Source organism: Corvus brachyrhynchos, unplaced genomic scaffold (genome assembly GCF_000691975.1).
Source record: "Corvus brachyrhynchos isolate BGI_N302 unplaced genomic scaffold, ASM69197v1 scaffold11, whole genome shotgun sequence".
NCBI classification, from domain to species: Eukaryota; Metazoa; Chordata; class Aves; order Passeriformes; family Corvidae; genus Corvus; species Corvus brachyrhynchos.
In genome coordinates this window covers 4,908,867-4,930,951 of record NW_008236965.1, presented here as the reverse complement: position 1 = coordinate 4,930,951, position 22,085 = coordinate 4,908,867, and the positions used below count along the sequence as shown (strand labels likewise).

General features: G+C 36.8%; 1 protein-coding gene across 4 annotated transcripts in view; it reads left to right on the top strand.

Annotated features, from left to right (window-relative positions):
- CDKL5 (cyclin dependent kinase like 5) overlaps nucleotides 1-22,085 on the top strand; it is a 131,254-nt gene that overhangs the window by 71,504 nt on the left and 37,665 nt on the right. For all 4 annotated transcript variants that reach the window (XR_001860064.1, XM_017728460.1, XM_017728461.1 and 1 more), the window contains exons 6-11: nucleotides 3,714-3,759; nucleotides 6,772-6,908; nucleotides 9,898-10,018; nucleotides 11,148-11,207; nucleotides 17,050-17,140; nucleotides 21,435-21,624. Coding sequence is in view for 3 of the 4 variants with exons in the window: in XM_017728460.1 (XP_017583949.1) it covers nucleotides 3,714-3,759; nucleotides 6,772-6,908; nucleotides 9,898-10,018; nucleotides 11,148-11,207; nucleotides 17,050-17,140; nucleotides 21,435-21,624 (645 nt within the window). In the remaining variant the exon portion in view is untranslated. The remainder of the gene's footprint in view (nucleotides 1-3,713; nucleotides 3,760-6,771; nucleotides 6,909-9,897; nucleotides 10,019-11,147; nucleotides 11,208-17,049; nucleotides 17,141-21,434; nucleotides 21,625-22,085) is intronic.

The window sequence follows — 22,085 nt, the reverse complement described above, 5'->3', positions numbered from 1 at the left end:
CATATTTTAATGTGTCACTTAATATATCAGCATAAAACTCTGATGTGATGTACTAGATAGTGCTTGAGCAGCACCAGCTGAGTAAAGGCAGCAGTATTCTGCTTGTGTATGGGATGTGCTCAGTATTGACTACTGCTATCTCTGTTCATGTTGTTGATATTTATACACATTTGTTCTTTCAGTTGCTTAAAAATTCCATGCTTGAGAAATTCTTGTAATCATATAGGGTGAGGCAGTAAAATTATAGGTGAATGATGTAGCTTTCAGAAGGTTGGAATCTTATCTGTTTTTCAAGAATCTTGTTGTGTACCTATGCTTTGTGTCAGATTTTCCATGATGTGCAAAAGAAAAAAGGAAAAAAAGTCCTAACAGAAACCTTTGAAATAAAATAGGGACAAATATTTGAAGAGATTTTTTTTTGCAACATGACATTTTCAAGAATAGGATATGGTTTCTCTTTCCAGACAATAATGGTTGTAGTTCTAAGATCTTGATTTAGGGTAAGCAGCATCGTGTTCCTTGAGTATTCCCATCAAAGATCTTTCAAGAAAACAACAGAGATACATTACTCTGCTGTTCTGACACTTGTCTTGTGCCACATATAATTACATATAATAAAGGTGACTTATGTAATATAAATTTTGGAGAGACAGTGGGAAAACAGAGGATCTCTGTCCTTTAAATGAAGCAAAATTAAATGGCTTTGAATTAGAAACTCTTCTAGTTTGATAGTGGTGACAGGAAACACCAGCTATGACAATCTTGTGAGGAAACCTCAGGGAGAAACTTGTGGGTGGGAAGGAGCATAGCAGTGAAAATGCTCAGCTCTCATAGCCATACTCTCCTCTCATCTGTGGTTAAATGGGCAGAGGGTAAAGCGTGTGTTTTCTCCAGAGGCAATTCCCACGCTTATTTTGAGGTATAGGAAAGGACTGAGCCCTAATATGAAGTGATTTTTCTCTCCAGGGCTGGAGGTACCCTTTTCCCACGAACAGGTATCTCGTTCCTGTTCCTCTCTATCACTATATTTATATGTGAAGGAAGAACAGAAATGTTTGTCTTAGCCTTATTAAAAGGTATTAGCAGGTTTGTACATGAAGAGATATATTTTGCCTCTTTTTAGACACATGTGATCATGTAGTCTGAATAACGCCTTTCTGTACATCCTTAACTTCTACACAAAGTCTTTTCAGTAACATTCATCTGTTGTTGCATGTTTAATTGTAAAACAGTGTTCTTTCTGTAGTTTTAGAACATAGAATGTTTATAATATACATGCTCAATAATCAGAGGTAATGCCAGTGTTATGAGAGATTTGACTTCTGTGTTTGCAAATTTGCTGTTGTTGTAAAGTGAAATATAGAGGCCATATTTTTTTTATTAGAACGTGGTAATGAGATGCTTAGTAATAAATGTAGCTGAGTGAAGCAAAATTACAGCTAAGCAAACTCAAATTTTCCTACTTCATAATATAAGCTGGTAGTAGTAAGTAGTAGAGATCAGAAAGGATTATGTGAGTTTTTTCTTTCTTTGACATTCATTGAAGTCAAACATTGAATCAACTAGACCAGCTTATCTACCTAGATGATACATTCAATTGTCAATGACAATTTTCATGCTAGGAGTTGGATACTGAGCTATAGCATAAGAAGGTTTCCACAATCAGGCTGAACATTGTTTTCGGTACTGTTCTGCTTCGTAGTACAGTCTTGAAAAAATACCCCTTGAAATGCAAAAATAAATATTTTAATGAGTGACAGTTCTATTCTGGAGAATTCCAATTTGGCCTGGTTTTGAAATGCAGAAAACCAGATCCACAAAAGAGCTCAGATTTCCAAAATGTCTTTCAAGTAAATGTTTAAGTCACAAAGTCCAAATTCAATCTATAAAGAACCTTTCAGATTTGCCCAGGAGTCTGAATTATCACTATTGAATTTCTTCATTCCTCAAAACTGTGTTTTTCTTTGTATCCCCCATTCTGTCCATCTTCTCAGGGCTCAGCAATGTGGTGTCTGTGTGCTTTGCACCAAGTGGCTGTCAGTACTTGTTTGAAACTTATTTGAATCAGAATTGCTGTCTGTATGAGGATGCATTTTATAGCTCCTGTATTTCTTTCAGTGCACTTAGCTATTGCTTTGAGAATAAAAACACAGACTTTTTATGGTAGCTGGAACATTTAAAATTTTTTCTTTTACTTCATGTGAAATAGGCATGTAATACTAATGGATAAATTTGGTTCATCTGCAAAGTGGTGTATGCATGCTGTCTAAACATAGGCATATTACAGTCAGCAGAGGCTTTTGAGGGCAATTATAGTGTTCCTTTTCTGAAAAATCTTTCAGAGGCTTAATTAGCCAGAACACCTACCAGTAGATACCAGAAGTCAAATAAACGAAATTTACTCACCTTCTTAATGTTCCTTCATAGTCCTAGTAACTATTACTATTATTGCTAGAGTTAGAATTAATAAATATAACAATACTATAACTCAGTAGTAGAAATATAATTAGTAAAATAGATTGTTCAGTTTGAGACCATTCTTTCCAGGTGCTTTTATTTTAATTGGGATCAGGTATTTTACAGGTTCATGTGTTACAGTGACTTGAAATGAAAAATGGAGTAAATGTTTGTGTTACTCGATAACTGGCTACGCACATGTCTTCAGGTGCTCCAGAGGGGCTTCATTTTTATTGCTGTCCTCCAATCTGGCCTTTGTATGCTATTAATAGTGGGATGTTGTTGGTTTGGTTTTTTTTTTTTTTAACTGTAGTGTTTAGTGAAGGCATGTAAGGTAGATCTAGCTCATCAAGTACCCAGGTAGCCTCCTGCCTGTCTGCTCACAAGCCCTTACTCTGTGACTTTAAGGCTTCCTCCACGTCCTGTTGCTAGAGTTCAGTTACTGCATCGTTGTATGAACAGACCTGAACTAGGCTACGTTTGTTGGCAATGTTTTGTCCATGTGCTAAATGCATTCTTTATTCCTGCTCACACAAAAAGAGAGAAACTTAGGAGAAAAATGTGACCTATGATTTGATGAGTAGAGAATGCTAGAGGAATGCACAGGCAGGTGGACATTAGGAAGTCACCACTTATGACTGTACAGTAAGCATGGTTGAACACTGCCAAATACAGTTACTGATTCCTGTTTTGGGTAGGTTTCCCTAAAGGTGACAAATTTTTAAAAGGAGGCACAGAAAAGCTACTTTCCTAATACTGTATTCTTCGTGGGTATTTGAACTTTGAAGCCCAAAAGCTTTTGGCAGCCAAAATCACAGGTCTTACTATAAGCCTTAGCCACATACTGGCACAGTATTTTCATTTCACCTCATAAAGATAAGCACCCATATTCATACTGTGGTCACATAAAAGATTATTAGAACTTCAGAATAACTAGGAAACAAGACTCCCAGGAAAAACACTTCTGAAAATTTCACTGGTATATATTACAAGGTGTTTAAATATGAACTTTTGGCATTTAACTCTGTTGCTTTTTTGCTGGGGTTCCTAATTGTGAAATATCTGCTGCATGTGGGTTTGTATTGCACTTGGCCTGATCACTGAAATATTTACCAGATTTTCAATTAATTTTTTTGCATTGTGAAATTCCTTTTGAATGCTTCTTTTTTTCTTCCTGTGATGCTCAGGGGGAAAAAAAAAAGTCAAGAGAAAATGCACAACAAATCTTGCTCATTTCCATTTCTTTTCTTTTACAGGAGACACATGAAATTGTGGCTATCAAGAAATTCAAAGACAGTGAAGGTAACCTTTTCTGCTGCATGATCTTTAGTGTCAGTAACTATGTTGCTAATATCTCTCCAGTTAAAATGAGAAGTCTCATATAGCAAGATATGATTTTAAAAAGGTAATGCTATATTAGCTCTGTGAATATTTAACGCACTTGATCTTTCATACCTTCCTAGAGCCTGCATTATACACTCTAATTAGATAACTACATTTATTTCTTGGTGCATCTGTCTTAATGTGGCTGAGATTGTGGTGCTGTACATGGTAGTAAGATCTACCGTTTGGAGATCGGATGTGACCAGAAAATGTAAAAAACTCCTCTTGTAATACTGACTTGCAGAGTCCTTGGGTTTTATAACCCTTCATCTGTGAGGGACGATCTAAATATCAGGGGAACTTGAAGTTGTAAATGGAGGAGATTGAAAGAAGTTGTTGAGAAATTCAGTCACATGAAGCTAAGTCTGGGAGCTCTCAAGGATCCATGGAGAGAGCTGGGTGGTGAGGCAGCAGCTCTGTCCTCACTTCAGTGGCCTTCAGTCTCCTCAGGAAACTTGCTCTTTGCCCCCTCACAGCAGACCCTGTGTACTCTGCAGCATTGCTGAGTTTACTGAGAGGGAGGAAGAGCCAACTTCTGCAAGGCTTAGTGTTGCTGGCAAAGAGGAAGTCAGGACGCACAGAAATTATTCTGAGTGCTACACACACATGTACCTCACCCAACAGTAATAAACCCAAAGAACCTGGGTCTCTGACCCACGCTTGTTGGGGGACAGGGAATCACCATATCCTATCCTAGGCAACACTGGCAATCAACCATGAGAGCAGCTGTGTACCTTGTGTACATCGTAAGTCAACCCTGAGCCCCAAAGGGCTGCACAAAGAGATGGAGAAGTGTGAGGTGTGAGAGGAGTCATCCCAGTGTGATGCGATGCTGCTGTGGTTTGCCATGTACCGAGGCTTAGGCCGAAGGTTAGCAATGTTGTTTAAAGGAAAAGCAGTCACTATTTTGGCAAACTTTCTTTTTTGCTATTCCTACAGGATTGCTGGTGGCCATGAAGGTGGTGTTGGTTACAAGGGCTGTATTTTTCAAAGTCAGTCAGACACAGCAAAGTCTGATTTGCATCTTGTTTTGCACAGTGCGAACTCCGCTTGGCACATCGTTTTCCCAGACACTTGAAGAGTGTATTTGATAAATGTTTTAGCTCTGCTATTCAGAAATATGTTTTAAATCCCTGTAAAGGATGTAAAAGATAGTTTAATTGTGGTAACTATCTTGACCAGGTCATGAGAGTATCTCAGAATCACTTTTTGGAACTTGCTGTGGCTATTCAGTACAGATCCTAGGCAGTAAATCTCAGTATTAACCCCATAACAGGATTATTGTATTAGCTTGTCTACAAAAAAATGAAAACAAAAAATACAACACTGCTATTAGGTCTGGCTTTCCAAGGGTATTACATAACATCAGTTTACATGAGTGATGACTGCTTTTCAGATTTGTAGCTAGTTGTTTACGAGTTTCTGGAAATATGACAGAAGTTCTTTTGATGGATTTGATTCAGCCCATTTCACATCTGTCTTGTTAATATGGTAGTTCATTAGAAGTTTGAATATACTGTAATTGTTTCTATTGACATTTTTGTTTCACTGAATTTTTGCCGTTGTTTGACATATGAATACTAAATGTGCTGGAAAGTGACTGTCTTGTTATAGATGAGATTATGCAATCAGGCTGATGCAAGCCAACATCAAGCACTCAGTTTTAAAATGAAAAGATTTAGATTGCTCTAAATTATATATTTTTTAATCAAAACATTTGTGATTATAGTATTTTGTTTTCCTTTTCCCTCCTGCTGCACTTCAATTTTTTATTTTTCCCCTTTCTCTTCTGATGGTGATTAATGTGTTTGTGTGACCAGTGTTATTTGCTCTCCCCTGCAAACTTGTTTTTGCTTTTTTGCCTTGGAAAAACAATTTCTCTTCCTTGTTGGTTCTTCCTCTGTCTCTAACTGTCTTTGTGGTACATGACCTGCAAATGTGATTTAGCTTCGAATTTATGCAAGCGTTTCCCATTTAGTAACTCTATGTTGTGGATAACAGTTCTATGAGATTACGTATGCTGTTTCTATATGTGCATGAGCAGATGTACTGAATTAATGGTTTTAATTTTACTAAATGAAAAATAAAACCTAATATAGTCAGGTTTACTTCACATATCATTGCTAGTATCCTTTAGAACCTAGTTAGTTCAGGGCCCCTTAATGATAAGCAGTGTATGAAGCATTAGTGAAGTGCTCCTCCTTTCTTGAACACCTTTCAGACAACTAAATTAATTGTCAAATCAGTTAAATTAAAATTAAACTACATTGACAAAACAGTTAAATTTGTTGACTCCTCTGAATTAGATTCAAGACTTCGTTGCATCAATACTTATGCTACTTCCTTCTGTGGCTGCTGCACTGGTCTGGTATTGCTGAATTTCCTTTGAAAGATGTGAGGAACGTACAGGACTTAAAAATCTGTGCTTCAGTCTTAAAATTTGTCATGGCTTTTGGAAAATAAAATTATTTCAGAATCAAATACATTTGTTTGGCACTGTTCAAAGATGAGCTTTGCATTCCAGTGTTTCTGCTGAGGACAACCTTCCCAGTGCTTTGTGTGTGTGATGTGTGTTTGTGGGGTAGAGCATGTACACAGAATATTTTTTTGAAGCATATTAGTTCCCTTCATAATGAAAAAAGATAAAAATGTAAATTATTTGTTTCTTATGACTTTTTCTGCCACAGAAAACCTTTCTGGTACTGATGGGAAACCTGTGAGGGTTATATAATGAGCACAGTCATCATTTACCTCTCTTCCAGTGCAGAAGTATGCAGACAACAGAAAGTCCACACTGGAAAACAAGCTGTAATGTCTAAAACCAGAGAATTTAATCAGGGGTTCAAAATAAATCGTTATAACTCTTGTTACTTGGAGGGTTTGTTTTGTTTTTTAATCAGCTTATTCTGTCACTTCTACTTTGCACTCTAGAAAATGAAGAAGTCAAAGAAACCACTTTACGAGAGCTTAAAATGCTTCGCACTTTGAAACAGGAGAACATTGTGGAGCTGAAGGAAGCCTTCAGAAGAAGAGGAAAATTATATTTAGTTTTTGAATATGTGGAAAAGGTGAGTTGAGTTTGTAGTATCCTTGCCACAGTTAAATCATCAGCTTACTGAAAATGTCTTTAAAATTGCTTTTATTTTTAAAAATTAAGCTATCCTAATCTCTAAAGAGAAGCAGCAGAAACTTTAATACAGTATGAGCTGTAATTAGACATCTGTTGTGAGATGGCAACACTGACTGCTGTTGTTTTTATGTCGTGTTGGTATTTTTTTTTTTTTTAAATTCTTCCATATGTGAACACCAACATGTTAAAAATTATGCAGACTGGAATATATATGATTTGAAGAAAAATTTCCATCTGAACTCTTTAATCCAGTTTAATTGTAAAGCTGTATAACTGTCCTGTGTTAGGTTGTGTAATGAGTGTTGACGTGGTCTTTCAAAACAAGATCATAGACTTTTGACCTTGGAATCTCTTTCAACTTTCTCCACCCTTCCCTGTTAAAAATAGGATTTGTTTGTGTATTTCTGTAACAAGGCCACTATCAATAGTTGCTTAGAGGGATTTGGCAAAGACCAGTGTCATTAACTCCAATCCTGACCTCATTTTGAAACTATTCCAAAATTTTCTTAGATTGGCCTACTAGTGCCAAGCATCCTGATCTGTTTCCAGAGAGAAACAACCTAGAACAGATTGGTCTTTGTCATTTTTGCAACCTTCCTGATGAAGGTAGACCTTCCCTCTGAATTCTAACCCTATAGCGTTTCTTCATGGAAACAATGAGGTGGTATTCAGATACACAGAGTGAAAGAAAATGCAGGTTTAAATATGACTATAGCCTTCATGAGATACTGTTCTTTTGATTGCAATTTTCATTTCATATGCTGCCAGTGTGGTGTTGTAGTCTAGCTGAGTGCTAGTCCTCTGCAGTTAATTTTCTCTCATCGAAAAATTTCTCACCCTAAATGCTATGTCTCCTCTACCTCAAGTTGACAACTTATTCTGTCATATAACTTGACTACATAATGTGAGGTGACCTATATTAGCCCACAATTTGGCAGAAATCAGTTTTTGTTTTCACCAGCAGATCAGCAACTTCTAATGTGGTGGATCTTACTTAGATCCAACATTCAAAGCTTGACTTGTTTCACCCATGTTCCTTGTCATTGTTCCAGACACATGGAATGTCTTTGATCACACACCAACTTAGAACATACATTTAATTTTCTGTTATAGTTGACTTGGCTAAGTTATCTGTAGAAGTGGGTTGAAAGAGCAACATAAGTAAAAGATATTAATTGTTCTGATAAGGGTTATATATTCAAAAACTGGTTAATATTGGTAAAAACACCGGGCTGCAATATCTAGCATTAATTGCATCAGAATAAAAGAATTTTATGATAAAGGTAGGCATCATGTACAGTTTGTACATAATGTCATTTCTATATTAATGTTCACCTTTCTTTTCAGTTAAATTTTGAAGTCCATGGACATTTCTTATTTTCAAATACCTTAAGTAGTGTTACCCATAGTTTCTTTGAAGACTATGATGTTTCTGTCTTCTTTGGTTGAAGGGAGTAGAAAGAATTAAATAAAATTTGGTGGAATAGACTAATTTTTTGTTTAACTGGTAATGAGCACTTTGTGTCCTTTGGGGAATCCTAACTCTGCAATACTGAAATCCAGATTACTTAAATTCACATTTAGTCTAATCTCCTTTATTCATCATCCCCTTAGTTAATGTTTTCATATAGGATTATGTCTTCCTGTGTTGATGCTATTATTTTGTTTTGTGTTTGTAACACTAACTTCTTGACTTACTTACCCAGATCTAGAGCCTTTTGTGTGGACAAGAATCTAACTAAAATCAATATGGTTTCTTAACAGAACATTCCTTTCCTCAGATCTGAAGTGTGTTTCTAAGAAAACTTACACTCAAACACATAAGTTCCAGTATTTACTCCCAAATTGCAAAACTTAGAAATGTTTTCAAATATCACCAAAATCCCTACTCTTTTATGTATTAGTGTTCATTAAAACATCTTTCAAGAGAAACCTCAGAAATTTTACTGTAAAGCTAAAGAAAATGTTTGTCAAAGACAAGGTAAATTTACTGTAAATGAAATATCTACAAATGCTCAAATCCATAATTAAATGAGTTATGTAAGGCAATATAGCCAGAACACTTATATTTCAGTGTTCAGACTGAAATATAAATAAGACTTTTCTCTCTTCAAGCGGGCTGATGCTGCCCATTATTAATTAATTCAGAAATCAACACACAAACTTCATTGTACTTCTAAGTGTGCAAAATTAGAGACATTTGCTAACATAATGGGAATCTAAGTGTTCTTTTTCGAAGAGGAAATTTACTAGTATAAAGAGTAAGTTTATTTTCTTTCCTGTGTGTATCCATAAAACAGTTGATATGGCCGTGGTTACTGTAGTGCCAAGATGTCAAAGATCACTATAGCTGATCTATAGCTATAGGATACTCCCTAGGTTTCTGTTTATGCCCCTGTGAGGCATTTTTATATCTGTTACTTCATTTGCACTAAGGGGGCTTGTATTGTTTTATAGCCATTCATATCCAGATACAGTTTGTGATTCATCATGGCCCTGCAGTGTCAAAGTGGCAGAACTAACATAATGAGGAAAACAGTATGTTAAAGCATTGTTGAATATTTACAAAATGCTTTGATTTGCTAAACTTTTTATATTGTCACACTGACCTGGTGTTTCTGTTTAAGCAATGTTTTGTAACTAAATGACTTTTAGGTGTCTTAGGGAAGTGGTTTAATTGCAGTCTTTTAAGGACTTGTGGTATATCTGTGGTTCACCTTTTAGGATTGTCTTCACAAGTGTTTTCTCTGGAATGAAAACACTAGGAGAATGTGTATGATTAAAATTCACTTCCTGAATGTTAAACTACTGATTTTCCATAGCTGGGCTCTGGAGCCCAAATGTGTTGCTTCAGAAGGCTGAAAGCATGTTATCTTCCAGCAGCTAGAGTATAGCTCTTTTAAATAATGTATCTTTTAAACATTTAGAATATGCTTGAATTGCTAGAAGAAATGCCAAATGGAGTTCCACCAGAAAAAGTGAAAAGCTACATCTACCAGCTAATTAAAGCAATTCATTGGTGCCATAAGAATGATATTGTTCATAGAGGTAAGTGTGTAGTTCTCCACATAAATAAGCCCCTTTCTAAAGGGAAACATGTTATATCTTGAACTAATTTGCATTTAACATAAATATAAGCAATTGCTTTATATCAACAGGAATAAAAATGTAAATTTGGCTGGGTCTTAAGTCTGTTGCATGACTCCAGATCGTTTGAAACTAAATTCATCTACATAACAAGTTGGCTGTCCACTGTCTTTGGGAAATGATAAGCACAGCAAACTGAAACTGCAGTAACAGACATTGTGTAAGAAAAAGGAAATTTTTTAAGCATTTCATGATGCTCAGTCATTTCAATTTTGAATCTGATAATAGAATATTAGAAGAAAAATAACCCAAAACTTAAAACTTGGTCCCCCATGTTTTAGTTCTTAAGGCAGTTCCTCCCAGCTCCTCTGAGTTTCAGCTCTATATATTTACTTTCTCCTTTAGCTTCAAGCACTTAGAGTGCATATCTTGATGTATGACTTTATCTAGTTTTATGTATTTTATCCTGATTTAATAAAATTGTATTTTTCTTTGTGACTTCGCAAGAGTAACATTTCTAATTAATGTTTCCAATAAGATAAAATTCTCTTATAGTATGCTTTTTATATTTAAGAACAGCATGATTCTAAAAATATTTTCAAAATGTAATTTGGAAAAGGTACCATGTGTATAATATAGGAATGAAAAAAGGGCTTAAAACTAGACAAGACATTTCTTCTAAACAAATTACGAGAGGTGATCAAGATGGTCATTATAACTGAAAATGTTGAGCACAACATACTTAATATTTAACTGGTTAACTGGGTAATTGAATATCAATCATTTCTTTTATTTTGCAATATGAAGTATAGATATTGGTTTTCTGCCCAGGAATATCTGTAAGCACATTTTATCTTTCCATATTTTGTTGGGAAACACTTAAAAGACTTCAAAAGGCAAAAAATTAATTCTGCCTGTTAACAAACTGAATTGCTGGAAGCTGTTTCAGCAGTTGCTCTTGTAATGCTTCATTTATGATTGCATGAATATCTCTAAATAACTTATAATGAAATAATATTTGTTGACAAAGTCCAAAATTAAAGAGAAGTTAACAGCTTTTTTTTTTTCTCTCACCCACTCAATACTTCAGATATCAAGCCAGAGAATCTCTTAATAAGCCACAATGATGTTCTGAAGTTGTGTGACTTTGGTAAGTTCGGGAAATACCTGCTGCTTATCATCTTAAAGAAAATCTCTTGCAGTGGAGTTTTGCCTTATTTTGTAAGAGTTCTACAGCATGTACTGTTTTAGCAGTCAGAATTGATTACTGCTTCAGGTTTGGGGCTAGTATTTTAATTTGAAAGATCTTTGGGATTAATTTGCATACTCTGTGAAATACCTGTGTTAACATGTCAATAGAAACACTGTATTTCTCTTCCTGTATTAGACAAGGTTTCTGCTTTTGATGTTGCTGACACTCAGCTGAGAGGAGCACAGATGATGGGCTGATTAGGAGGCTGGCGAAACTGTAGTTTTATCTGGCCTGTGTCTTAAAAGAAAAGATAATTCTTGTTTGTTTAGTAAAGACTCATTAAACTTACACTTTTTATATGTTTTTCAAACCATTGGCTTTTGTGGAATGTTATGTGTAGTTATAGGTCAATGCTTTTTGTTACCTTAATTAAGGAATCATATGTCCACCTATGATTAATGACTGAATGAGTGGAGGTCAGAGTCAGAGCTGTACATGTTATGTTAAATCTGATGTTTCCTGACCTACCAATGCCTGTTTAATGTCAGCTTTAAGGCTTTGAAGAATCATCACCCGAGTACAAGGCGAACTTTGCCCATGTGAGTAATCTCAGAAGACAACAGGGCAGAGTGTTCCAACAATCTGTATTTTTATTCAAAACACTACATAAACACAGAATAAAATATTGTTCCCTCTGAAAAGCTTACCATTTGGCTTGGCAAATAAAAGCCGATTCCATAGTGTTACCCCAAGGGTACTTTTCAGTAAGAATGATTTGAAAGCTGTCATTTCAAACCTCTGCAATTTTGAATGAAAAGAAGAACTGCTAACAAAATAAATCAAACTAGTTTTTAAGGAAGACAAAAAAGGTGTTTGTCATTTGCAGTGCTGCTTATTTCTTCTAATCCTAAAGGCATTTTTGCTTAACCATTCAGAAACAATAACTGTTCTAGGAAGAACCTTAGAAGATTTGTTCCATATAAGTTCTTTAAATTCAGGGCCATTTATTCTGCAATGTAGGGAACTGCACAGCTCTGACAGAACACCAGGGTACTGTTGTGTGGTGCCCTCGGTGCCTTTGCCTTTTTGGTACCCACGGGCCTCCTGTCTGCACCGCTGTGGCTGCCATCCCTTACCTTACACTGATTATCAGTGTCTTGCCTGACTGATTATCCCTGCCAGGCAAACCCCACTGAGGGACCAACCCACTGCCCTGTGCAGAGCTGAACAACCAACACAGGCAGCACCTGTCCCTGATCAATGCACACCCCAGTCTGGGCTGATGTCCTCACAAGCAGGAACAGCCAGTGGGAGCATGGAGAGGAGTGGGTCCTGGTGGGAACTGTGCACCCTACATGTCCTTCCTTCCCTGGCCCTTGCCCTCCCTCTTTCAGTTTTTTTGGATGGGCAATGTCCCTGCTTGAAAGTAATGCCATTAGAGTTGTCACATGACATCAGCTGACATATCTTTGTGTGTGAACTTGTGTCAACATCCTCTGTGCAGCAGAATTGCAGGAAAATAAAAAGCCAGACAGATGGTATGGTCATGTTTTGGACATCAGTTTTTGCACTAGATAGAGATGATGTGAATTCTGCCAGCAGTGATGTGTGGTCTGTTGGCTTGCTCACGCTGTGGGTTCCAGCCACATTCTCTTTCTGCTGTTGGAAAGGATGTGCAATCACCATGAACTCAGAGTGATCAGCACAATATCAAGGAAGGCAAACTATTACAGGAATTTCTGTGGTTCTTAATGTTCATGTGGGTTAGTTATAGTTTTAATTGGCCTTTCAGTTTTAGTTGAATTTAAAATTCTGAGCAACTCTTTTAAGATGGAATCAGTTTTGATTTTTTAGTGTTATTGCTAATTGACAAAATTGCTGGTAGCTTAAGCTATTACTGTAAAATACATGTCAGAATGGTGTTAACCACAAGTGTTTCCTGAACGTGCAGAGATTAGGATATAAGAATTTGCCTTTTAGCATGATTTAACATATGCTGTCTGGCTACCTAACTTAATTCATGTTTGGAACACAGGTACTTGTCACATACAGTGTCACATTCCTCATGTACTTACAAAGAAAAGGATAATGCATCCGTTTCCAGTGGCCCAGTGGACAGCAACAGTTTGAAAAGTTCATAAATTTTTAACAAGATAGTTCTTCATAATCTTTGTGCCATGTGTTCTGTACATACCGTGCTAGATAAAATTGAGATTGGTTGTTGTGCTTGCCTGGACACATGTTGTGTGGGTGTCATTTCTGCCAATAGAAGTGGAAAAAGAGAACAGTACAAAGAGCCGATTACAGCAGGTGCATCTGACTGTTGGAAATAATTCGGTTTTCTGACTAGTGTGTTTGCTGTTTCAACACCAGGGCTTCAAAATTACTTGTTTTAGCAATCTCTTAATCTGTGTATGGCATGTAAGCATAGAAATCGTGAAACATGGGACTGGAAAAGACCTCAAGAAATCCTCTAGTTTTTCCACCTACTCAAAGAAAGGATTAAGAATGTCTGTGTCATTCTTGACAGGTGTTTGCTTAGTTTATTCTTACAATTCTGAATAATAAAGGTTCCCTAGTGTTCCTAGGCATCTATTAAAGTACTTACATGTCATTAACAGTAGAATGCCTTACCTTATGTCTAACTTAAATGTGCCTCGTTTCTCTGTAAGAAACTGACAACCTCCTCCTTTTTTTTCTTACATCTTTTTCCTTGACATCTCTCCTACCATGTTCTTAGTTGTTTAAAGTCCTTTTGTGAAATTGCTGATTTTGCTTGTTATTTCTTTCTGCATCATGATGCCTTTGCAAATGCTATTGTTTTCAGTTGCTCTCACCCAAATCTCCTCCTGTCTTCATCTTATCTATTCCTTCTCACTGTTCAGAATTTGTCTAATCTTCTCCCTAGTTTCCTTCTCTTGTTTCTATATTCCTGATACCTTAGCACAATTTGGAGGAAGGAACAATAAGCAAACTCCATTATAACCAAAAATAAAAGTAATTGTTCCCTTAAAAAGATATTACGCTTTTCTGAACTGTTATTTCTGTTCATCCTCTTTCTGCATGGTGTCATAGGGTCAGAGCAATTGAATCTATAAAATGCATCACCCAGCAGTATAGAGGTGACACTGAAGCCCATGATGAAAATTTTACTCTCTGTCTTGCCACGTCAAATCCATGCTGCACCTGGCCTGTAAAGTTGGGGGTTGATTTTTCAGACTACACTAGCTGGTTTCTGGACATAATAGCTCCTGCCTGTGACCAAGTTCTGATAGACTGGCCTGGAGGGAGGAGGATGAAACCTTGACCTGTTGATTCTTCTGATGCCCAGGAGTTTATGTGCTGCCAGGCTCATGTGTTACATCAGCATGTGTTTATTTCTATTATGTGACAACTTTTTTCCCTTCTTCCTGTCCCCATTTCAGTCTGGGGTTTCCCACTTTTTGACTGTCCTATTTCTTCAGTGTAGCTCCTGATTATCTTCCCTCTGTTCTTAAAGACATGAATGAAGGATTTTCCACTGCCAAGATTAATCAGATAGCTTGTAATTTGAAACAGAAATGGGGCTGCCTAAGCCGTTCTAAATATAGTAATGTTTTGAAAATCACTCAATCCCCATGTTAGAAGTAAAAAAAAAAAAAAAAAAAAAAAAAATTCCTTTCCAGCTTTTCTGCAGCAACCAGTAATGTTTTTCCCTTCTTCCTGTCCCCATTTCAGTCTGGGGTTTCCCACTTTTTGACTGTCCTATTTCTTCAGTGTAGCTCCTGATTATCTTCCCTCTGTTCTTAAAGACATGAATGAAGGATTTTCCACTGCCAAGATTAATCAGATAGCTTGTAATTTGAAACAGAAATGGGGCTGCCTAAGCCGTTCTAAATATAGTAATGTTTTGAAAATCACTCAATCCCCATGTTAGAAGTAAAAAAAAAAAAAAAAAAAAAAAAAAAAAAAAAAAAAAAAAAAAAAAAAAAAAAAAAAAAAAAAAAAAAAAAAAAAAAAAAAAAAAAAAAAAAAAAAAAAAAAAAAAAAAAAAAAAAAAAAATTCCTTTCCAGCTTTTCTGCAGCAGCACCAGTAATGTTCATTAGACTTTGTGGGAACAGATGTGAATTACTATTTTGGGGCAAATTTGAAATATCCGTTCCTCATCATACTCATCCCGTCTTTTAGTTTACTAACACTTGAAGTTACAGGTATCTTGCAAAAAGTAACAGCTGTAACCTATGTCATTAACAAATTTTTAACTGTTTTCTATGATTATTAGTCTAATAATAACAATAACCTTCATCCAAATTGTTACTTCAACTTGGAGTAAATTAGTATTCCACAGGGATGAGTGGAACTGGGCTTCTTCACACTAAGCTTTACAAGTCCAGAATACAAAAAAAATTCTAAAAAAAAAGATAAAAAATTTGTAACTTTACAAAACATCGTTGTATGGGAAAGGTAATTTTGGAAGCTTCTGGAAAGGAACTCAGACATAAGGCAAAACATTTATTGCATTTAAGGTGCACTTACTGATTCAGGAAATAAAGTTATGCCTTACTCTTCTTCAACACTTTGGAATTTTTATTATTTCTTCATTGTTCATGCAATAATGGAAAGACTTGTGGTGATTTCACTGAAGGGAATTTTGAACTGTGTTTTAATGTTACATCCCAGTAAGACAGCATTTGGAAATGCTGCTTCTGCATTTCAGTCCCAGAAGCTTGTCTCAATTTGAGCTTTAGTAAGGAGCCGATGCATGTGGAGTCTTGCTGCTGAGATCTGTCTGTCCTGTCTCACCTAATTGTTAATTATTTATTTGAAAACAGTAAGACTTTATACTTTTTGAAACATCAACATCTGCCCTAGAGTACTTCTACCTGAAAAATCCAGTAACATTACTGTGGTGCTTGGCTGGCTTTTTATAAATGGAGGAGAATGAAAATAAAAGTTTAAATTATTCCTACAACTGGATTTTCCAGTAGATGCACTCTTCTCTCAGCCAGTGGTCATAATCATTATGCCTTTGGACAGTAGGGAAGTTTTGGTACAATTGCAAGTAAGTAAACATTTTAAATTTTTTTGTTTTATTCTTAACAAAATGATGTGGATAAGGAAGTTAATTTGGACATGCTTTCTGATCCTAATTCATGAAGAGCCTTATTGTGAATGTGGTGCTAAAGCAGTTGGGAAGCCAAAACATGTAGGGTGAGCCAAGTGCAGATATAAACAGTTTTGCTGATCTTTCCTAGATTCCTGCATTTTATAGTTTTGGGCAGATAACCATTTTGCTTGCCAGGCCAGGGAGGGAGTGCACTTAGATGAGAGAGAATAACACGTAGTTTTTTGACCGTTTTAAAAAATCAAAGACTGTAGTAGTTAGGATCAATGACCAGAATAGTCTAGTCCCCATGCATGTGTAATGTTTCTAAAGTTATGAATCTTCTTCTGTAAACAGCATCTCAGTGAAATTTAGTGGCTAATATTTCAATAGCTGACATGGCATACTGACAGTTCACTTCTATCAGTCTGTTTTGGTTACGTAATAGCATACAGAGTAATAGCAACCCCACGGACTTGTGAGGAGAGTACACAAGTAAGGGAGTCATTAAAGCTGACACTCTGACTTTCACTGTTGTATCAATAAAAGCTTGCATTTCAGTAGACAAGCAGTTGTTGGAGACATCATTCTGCAGCAGGGGCTGTAAACAATTTGCTTCTATGTAAATAGACGTGACCTCTTGCTGCCAAAATCAGTGGTGATACACATATTGTTTTTAAAATGGGATGTAATATTTCGCACTGTTTCTCTGACAGGCTTTGCTCGTAATCTCTCTGAAGGAAGCAATGCTAACTATACAGAGTATGTGGCTACCAGATGGTACCGCTCACCTGAACTCTTGCTTGGGTAAGTACAGTTTGAGAACTGCCATGATAAATGTTCACTGGTTCTGTACATTTTTTCGGCACCTTTTGTAAGCTTTGCCTGTGGGGAACTGTGTTTGATTTAAAGGCAAGATTTCAAGAGGCTTTCAGATTTTCATTAATTTTTGTTCATTTCCAGTAAGTCAGTATGAATCATTGACATACTGACCTGTCTTGAGCTGAGCAGTGTTTAACTGACTATAAAGTATTAATCTGAATTATAACAGATGTACTTCCAGCTCTTCCACCCCCATCCCCAGTTCTTTCAGAAGAGGTTTCCATGGTAGTAGTCTAGCCTGGAATGTTCCATCAGCCCTGTGTGGACATCACATAGCAATGGCAGTAAAGCTTTCACAGTACAACACTCCTGGTTACCTTCATCCTTTGCATCCAAATTATATTAGGAAGAAATTTTTTGCTCAGAGGTGGTAAGGCTCTGAAACAGGTTGCCCAAAGAAGCTGTGTGTGCCTCATCCCTGGCAGTGTCAAGACCAGGTTGGATGGGGCTCTGAGCATCCTGATCTAGTGGAAGGTGTCCCTGCCCAGGTGAGGGGGATTGGAACAAGATGATCTTCAAAGGTCCCTTCCAACCCAAAACTTTTTATGATTCTGTGCTTTGATTTTCATTTGTAGTTACCCTTTGCCAGCACTGCTGAAGTCACTCAAGAGGATGGTGCTAGCTTTCTACTAGTTAGGAAGAATTTATTGAAGGAGGCTGTATAAATCATTTTAATAAAGCACTGAGAAGTTAGCATTGCATTGACTACAAAAGCATTAGTTACATCAGCCAGGAAATTTAATTTTACTCCCTTTATTCATCTGTAAAATGAGCATTTTACTACCTCACAAGGTGAAACAGGTTTTAAGATGCTAAATGAACAAATTCATGGGACCCAAAAGGGCAAAGGAAGAGCAAAAAAAACCATGAAGGTCTATGATAGGTGATCTTCCTATTACTGTCAAGTTAAACAGAGCATTAATCTAAACTACATGAACACTCTCATAGAATACAATTCTAATATACAGTGCATGTGTATTTATAGACACATATTCTTAAAATAAGGAATTAGTAGCCACAGGATGAATCAAAAAAGTTCTGGTCACTCCTAAGAATCTTTAAGCACCATGTTAAATAGTGCTGGGAAACAAGTCTTTGTTGGAACCTTTGATTAACACTGAACTAGATATTTTTGAACGGGTAAATAATTAAGTAGTAATTACTCTGTCAATAGGGTCATTCCAGTATTCCCAGAGCTGTGCTAATCTTAATCAATTTTTTGGCAGTTGTTTTCTTACGTGCAGAATAGTATGTTAAAGTTGCCATTAAAAAACTCAAAGCTCAATTTTTTATGTTTTGGAGAAAACAGTAAAGCTTCCAGTGAAGTGTGTATGTGCATATACAAGTATAAAAAAAAAGACTTGGAAAGAAAGCATCAATTGTGACGTTTTTAGATACAAACCATTTTTTCCTGTCTCTAGCAGTAATGAGGTTTTAGGAGGAAGGACATGACAAGCTTGGAAGACATACTGTTAGTCTGACCTGCAGTTTTTGAAACTATTTTGTTAGCAAAGGAAATTTAGCAGGAATCATTTGTGTTTGCAGTTGACTAAATCTGTTTGATTAGCTTGTAGAGAAAGGGAGGGGATTTGTGTATTTAATGTTTCAGTTGTGCTCGTGTATGTTCTTAAAGCCAACTTTTTCTGGCAAAGTGATGCCTGTTCCTTGGCAATCCTGTTCTATTTCCCAGGCATTCATCTTTCCCATTCCCCCTTTCCTTACATGTAGCATATTTTTAAAAGCATATAATATTCAAAAGTCTTCACAGGTTTAATTAAATACATTCATTTTAACAAATACAGTTTTACTTTTTCAACTTCTAAAATGTGTCCCAGAGAGGTTTTTGTTTAGTGATAACATTGAAGACTTAAATTTCAGGAGAGGAAAGAAATTGCTGCCTAATTAGTCATAGAACATCTAAAATCTACTCACTTTGGAGACCCTCAGGTAACTACTGTTAGTGGAGTATTCTGTACCCTTATATGACAAAATATTGCTAAAAGCCAGTAGATTTTAAAACATGCTCAATTACTAGATGAAAGCATGTTTTGGAGAATCTAATATGTGCAGGCATAAACTATAGTGCTTCTCTAGAGGCATGGTCTATCTGTCCTATAGGAGTTATTTCATTTGTCCAGCCATGTCACTCTTGCATTTTTTTGTCTGCTGTGATCTGAGGAGACTGATCCTGACAATCAGCAGAAAAGAAGTCTCAAGCTTGCCTTTTCAAACAACAATGTTGCAGTTTGTGCTTCCTTGAGAAATGGTTATTTTCTGATTTGTTTCTGTTTGACTACAGAGTAAATAGTGAAAAGTTCTTAACTGTGATTCAGCTTCCTTTATTCTTGAGGGCAAGGGCAGGTAATGGTCTGTACCTCAAAGGAGTGTTAGCCCATCCCTCAGTTGTAACCCTAGCTTGTTCTACAGTACCTCAGCCTACAGCAGCCTTTTCCCTATTTCACATTTTAGTGGAGAAAACGTGTATTAAAGGAGTTGCAAATAAGGATGTATTCGCTTTTTTGTCATAATAAAGGGGTAGGATTTTTACCTGCACTCTCACTGTTTTGCCTACAGAGCCTCAGTTTTCCAATACAGTCATAATAAAAGGGCAGGATTTTTACCTGCACAGAATATTTTAAGAGCAGATCCTTGGCTTTGAAGTCCATTCTTGGCTGTGTTGCCTTGTGCACTGAGAAAAAAAACTAGGCCTTCCTTGTCATTCTGACCTAATGGGTGGGTTGGAGGAGCAGCATCCTAGAAAGGTCAAACACAGAGTCTCAGCAAATCCACAGGTAGTCACTGTGCAGGATTGGTAAGCAAATTATGAACCCCACTGAGTAGTGGTGGTACTAGAAGAATTGTGATGTGTCTGCTTTGCCTCTGGTGGTTCCTTGTCAGCAGTCTATTCCAGGGAGACAGACTTTGATTTTGGGATGGTTGTTGTGAGAAGACTACAGTGTCTCATGGCACATTCTCTAAGGCAAGTGGTTCTTGAAATTTTGGTGTCCTACTTCAGCTTTCTCAGCTACCACAGAGTCCTGCCCCGGTCAGCTCAGTGAGCCTGTGGTTTCACTCGGGCTGTTGTCCAGCTAGAAATGCTTTCTCACCTTCACCTAACCAAATCACCATAAGGGTTTACAGTTCCTCTGGCCAAGTGTCCTCCCTACAAGCAAAGTAAATAATCATGAGTAATCAATGGGGAAAAGTCAAATATTTTTTCTTTAGTTTGAGGGTGTTCTTTCTCTAAACATCGTTAATCAGCAGCATACGGAAGGAGTGAAGGAGACAGATTTAGGATAGGATTTGTCACCTACAGCTCTTGGTGCTGTCTTACTCCAGAAAAAGGCAAGCCAGCTGTAATGTAAATCTCTTGAAACAGAGTTTGAGTTATTGCATTACAAGTTTTAAAAAGGAGAGACTCAGTGAAATATGTTTTCAGTTCAATATTTGTTCCAGTCTTTATTATTTTTACATGCTTTTTCTTTGACATGAAAAGAATTCTTCAGTCATTCTGTTCAAAACCTAAACATTGGAAAGACATTATTGAAATAATATGGGTGTACAATGATTTTTTAAAAATTCAACAAGCAAGAATTTGGGTGTATAAAAAAGAGTTCTCCCCAAACCCCAACCTGTGGCTTTACTCCCAAACAGGAATTACTTACTTTATGATGCTTTCATTGCTTCCTCTCTTGTGTTTTCTAAAGAATAGTTTTCAGGAGCGCTCCTTTTTCTCTCTAATTAAAATTTTTGTGTATAAATGCTGAAAAAAAAAAGATTTCTTAGGATTTCTGTTCTCCCAGTGGCCAGGCCCAGTATGCCTACCCACCTATTAAGCACAATCAAGCAAGAAATGCAATGCAGAAACAGAATGCAGGCACGCGCCCTAGAGGGAAGGGAAGTTAGTGGTAGTTAACTGTGAGTGGAGAAGGCTTTGCAGTCAAAAGGTTATTCTTGTATGTAAAATTTTTCAAAAAGAACAGTGTGTGCCTGGGAGCACGTGAGAATTCCTCTCCTGCCTTTTCAAGCAATGATAGATACATCAGGAAATCTAGGGCAGAAACAGAGGGCTTGGGTTTTGAGGTAGTTTCCTTAATATCAACGTTTATTTTTCTGTGTTGTGAGGAAGTGGGCCATGAGACATATGGCAAATAAGTTGAAGCAGCTCAATAAGAAGACAGTGGCAGTGGGTGACAAGCATTTTCTTTTCGCTTCACAGAGCCCCTTATGGCAAGGCTGTGGATATGTGGTCTGTAGGCTGTATCCTGGGAGAGCTGAGCGACGGGCAGCCCTTGTTCCCTGGCGAGAGTGAGATTGACCAGCTCTTCACCATTCAGAAGGTGCTAGGCCCACTGCCAGCCGAGCAGATGAAGCTCTTCTATAGCAACCCACGCTTCCATGGTTTGCGGGTAAGAGAAAGCTTTGTTCTTCTTTCTTACTTTTCTAACTTGCTTGTGTACATTGCCACGACTGTTCTTTTCATTTGCATTGTGCATTATCTACTGCATGTGCTTCTGTGTAAGTATAGGATATATAGATTATAAGGCATTCATAAGTCAGAGTAAAATTGTGATTACACCAGAACTGAGTATTATAAATACATTTGTTTTCCTGTTAAAAGTTGTTCAAAGATTTTCTTTCATTTCTTTGACATTTTTGACATGGAATTTACCTCACATTGCCCTGCCAGGTTTGTGCTGTAAAGTTTAGTGGCAAAGCTCTGTCAGGTCAGGTTGTGGAAAATTCAGGACTGCTGTTTTCAAGCTAGTTTGTTGGGAAAATCTGAGCTATAGATGCTACTATCGTGGCAGAGGAGCTTTCTGCCTTTTGACTTATATTCCTGGGGAGTTTATGTAAGTCACGTGAGTAA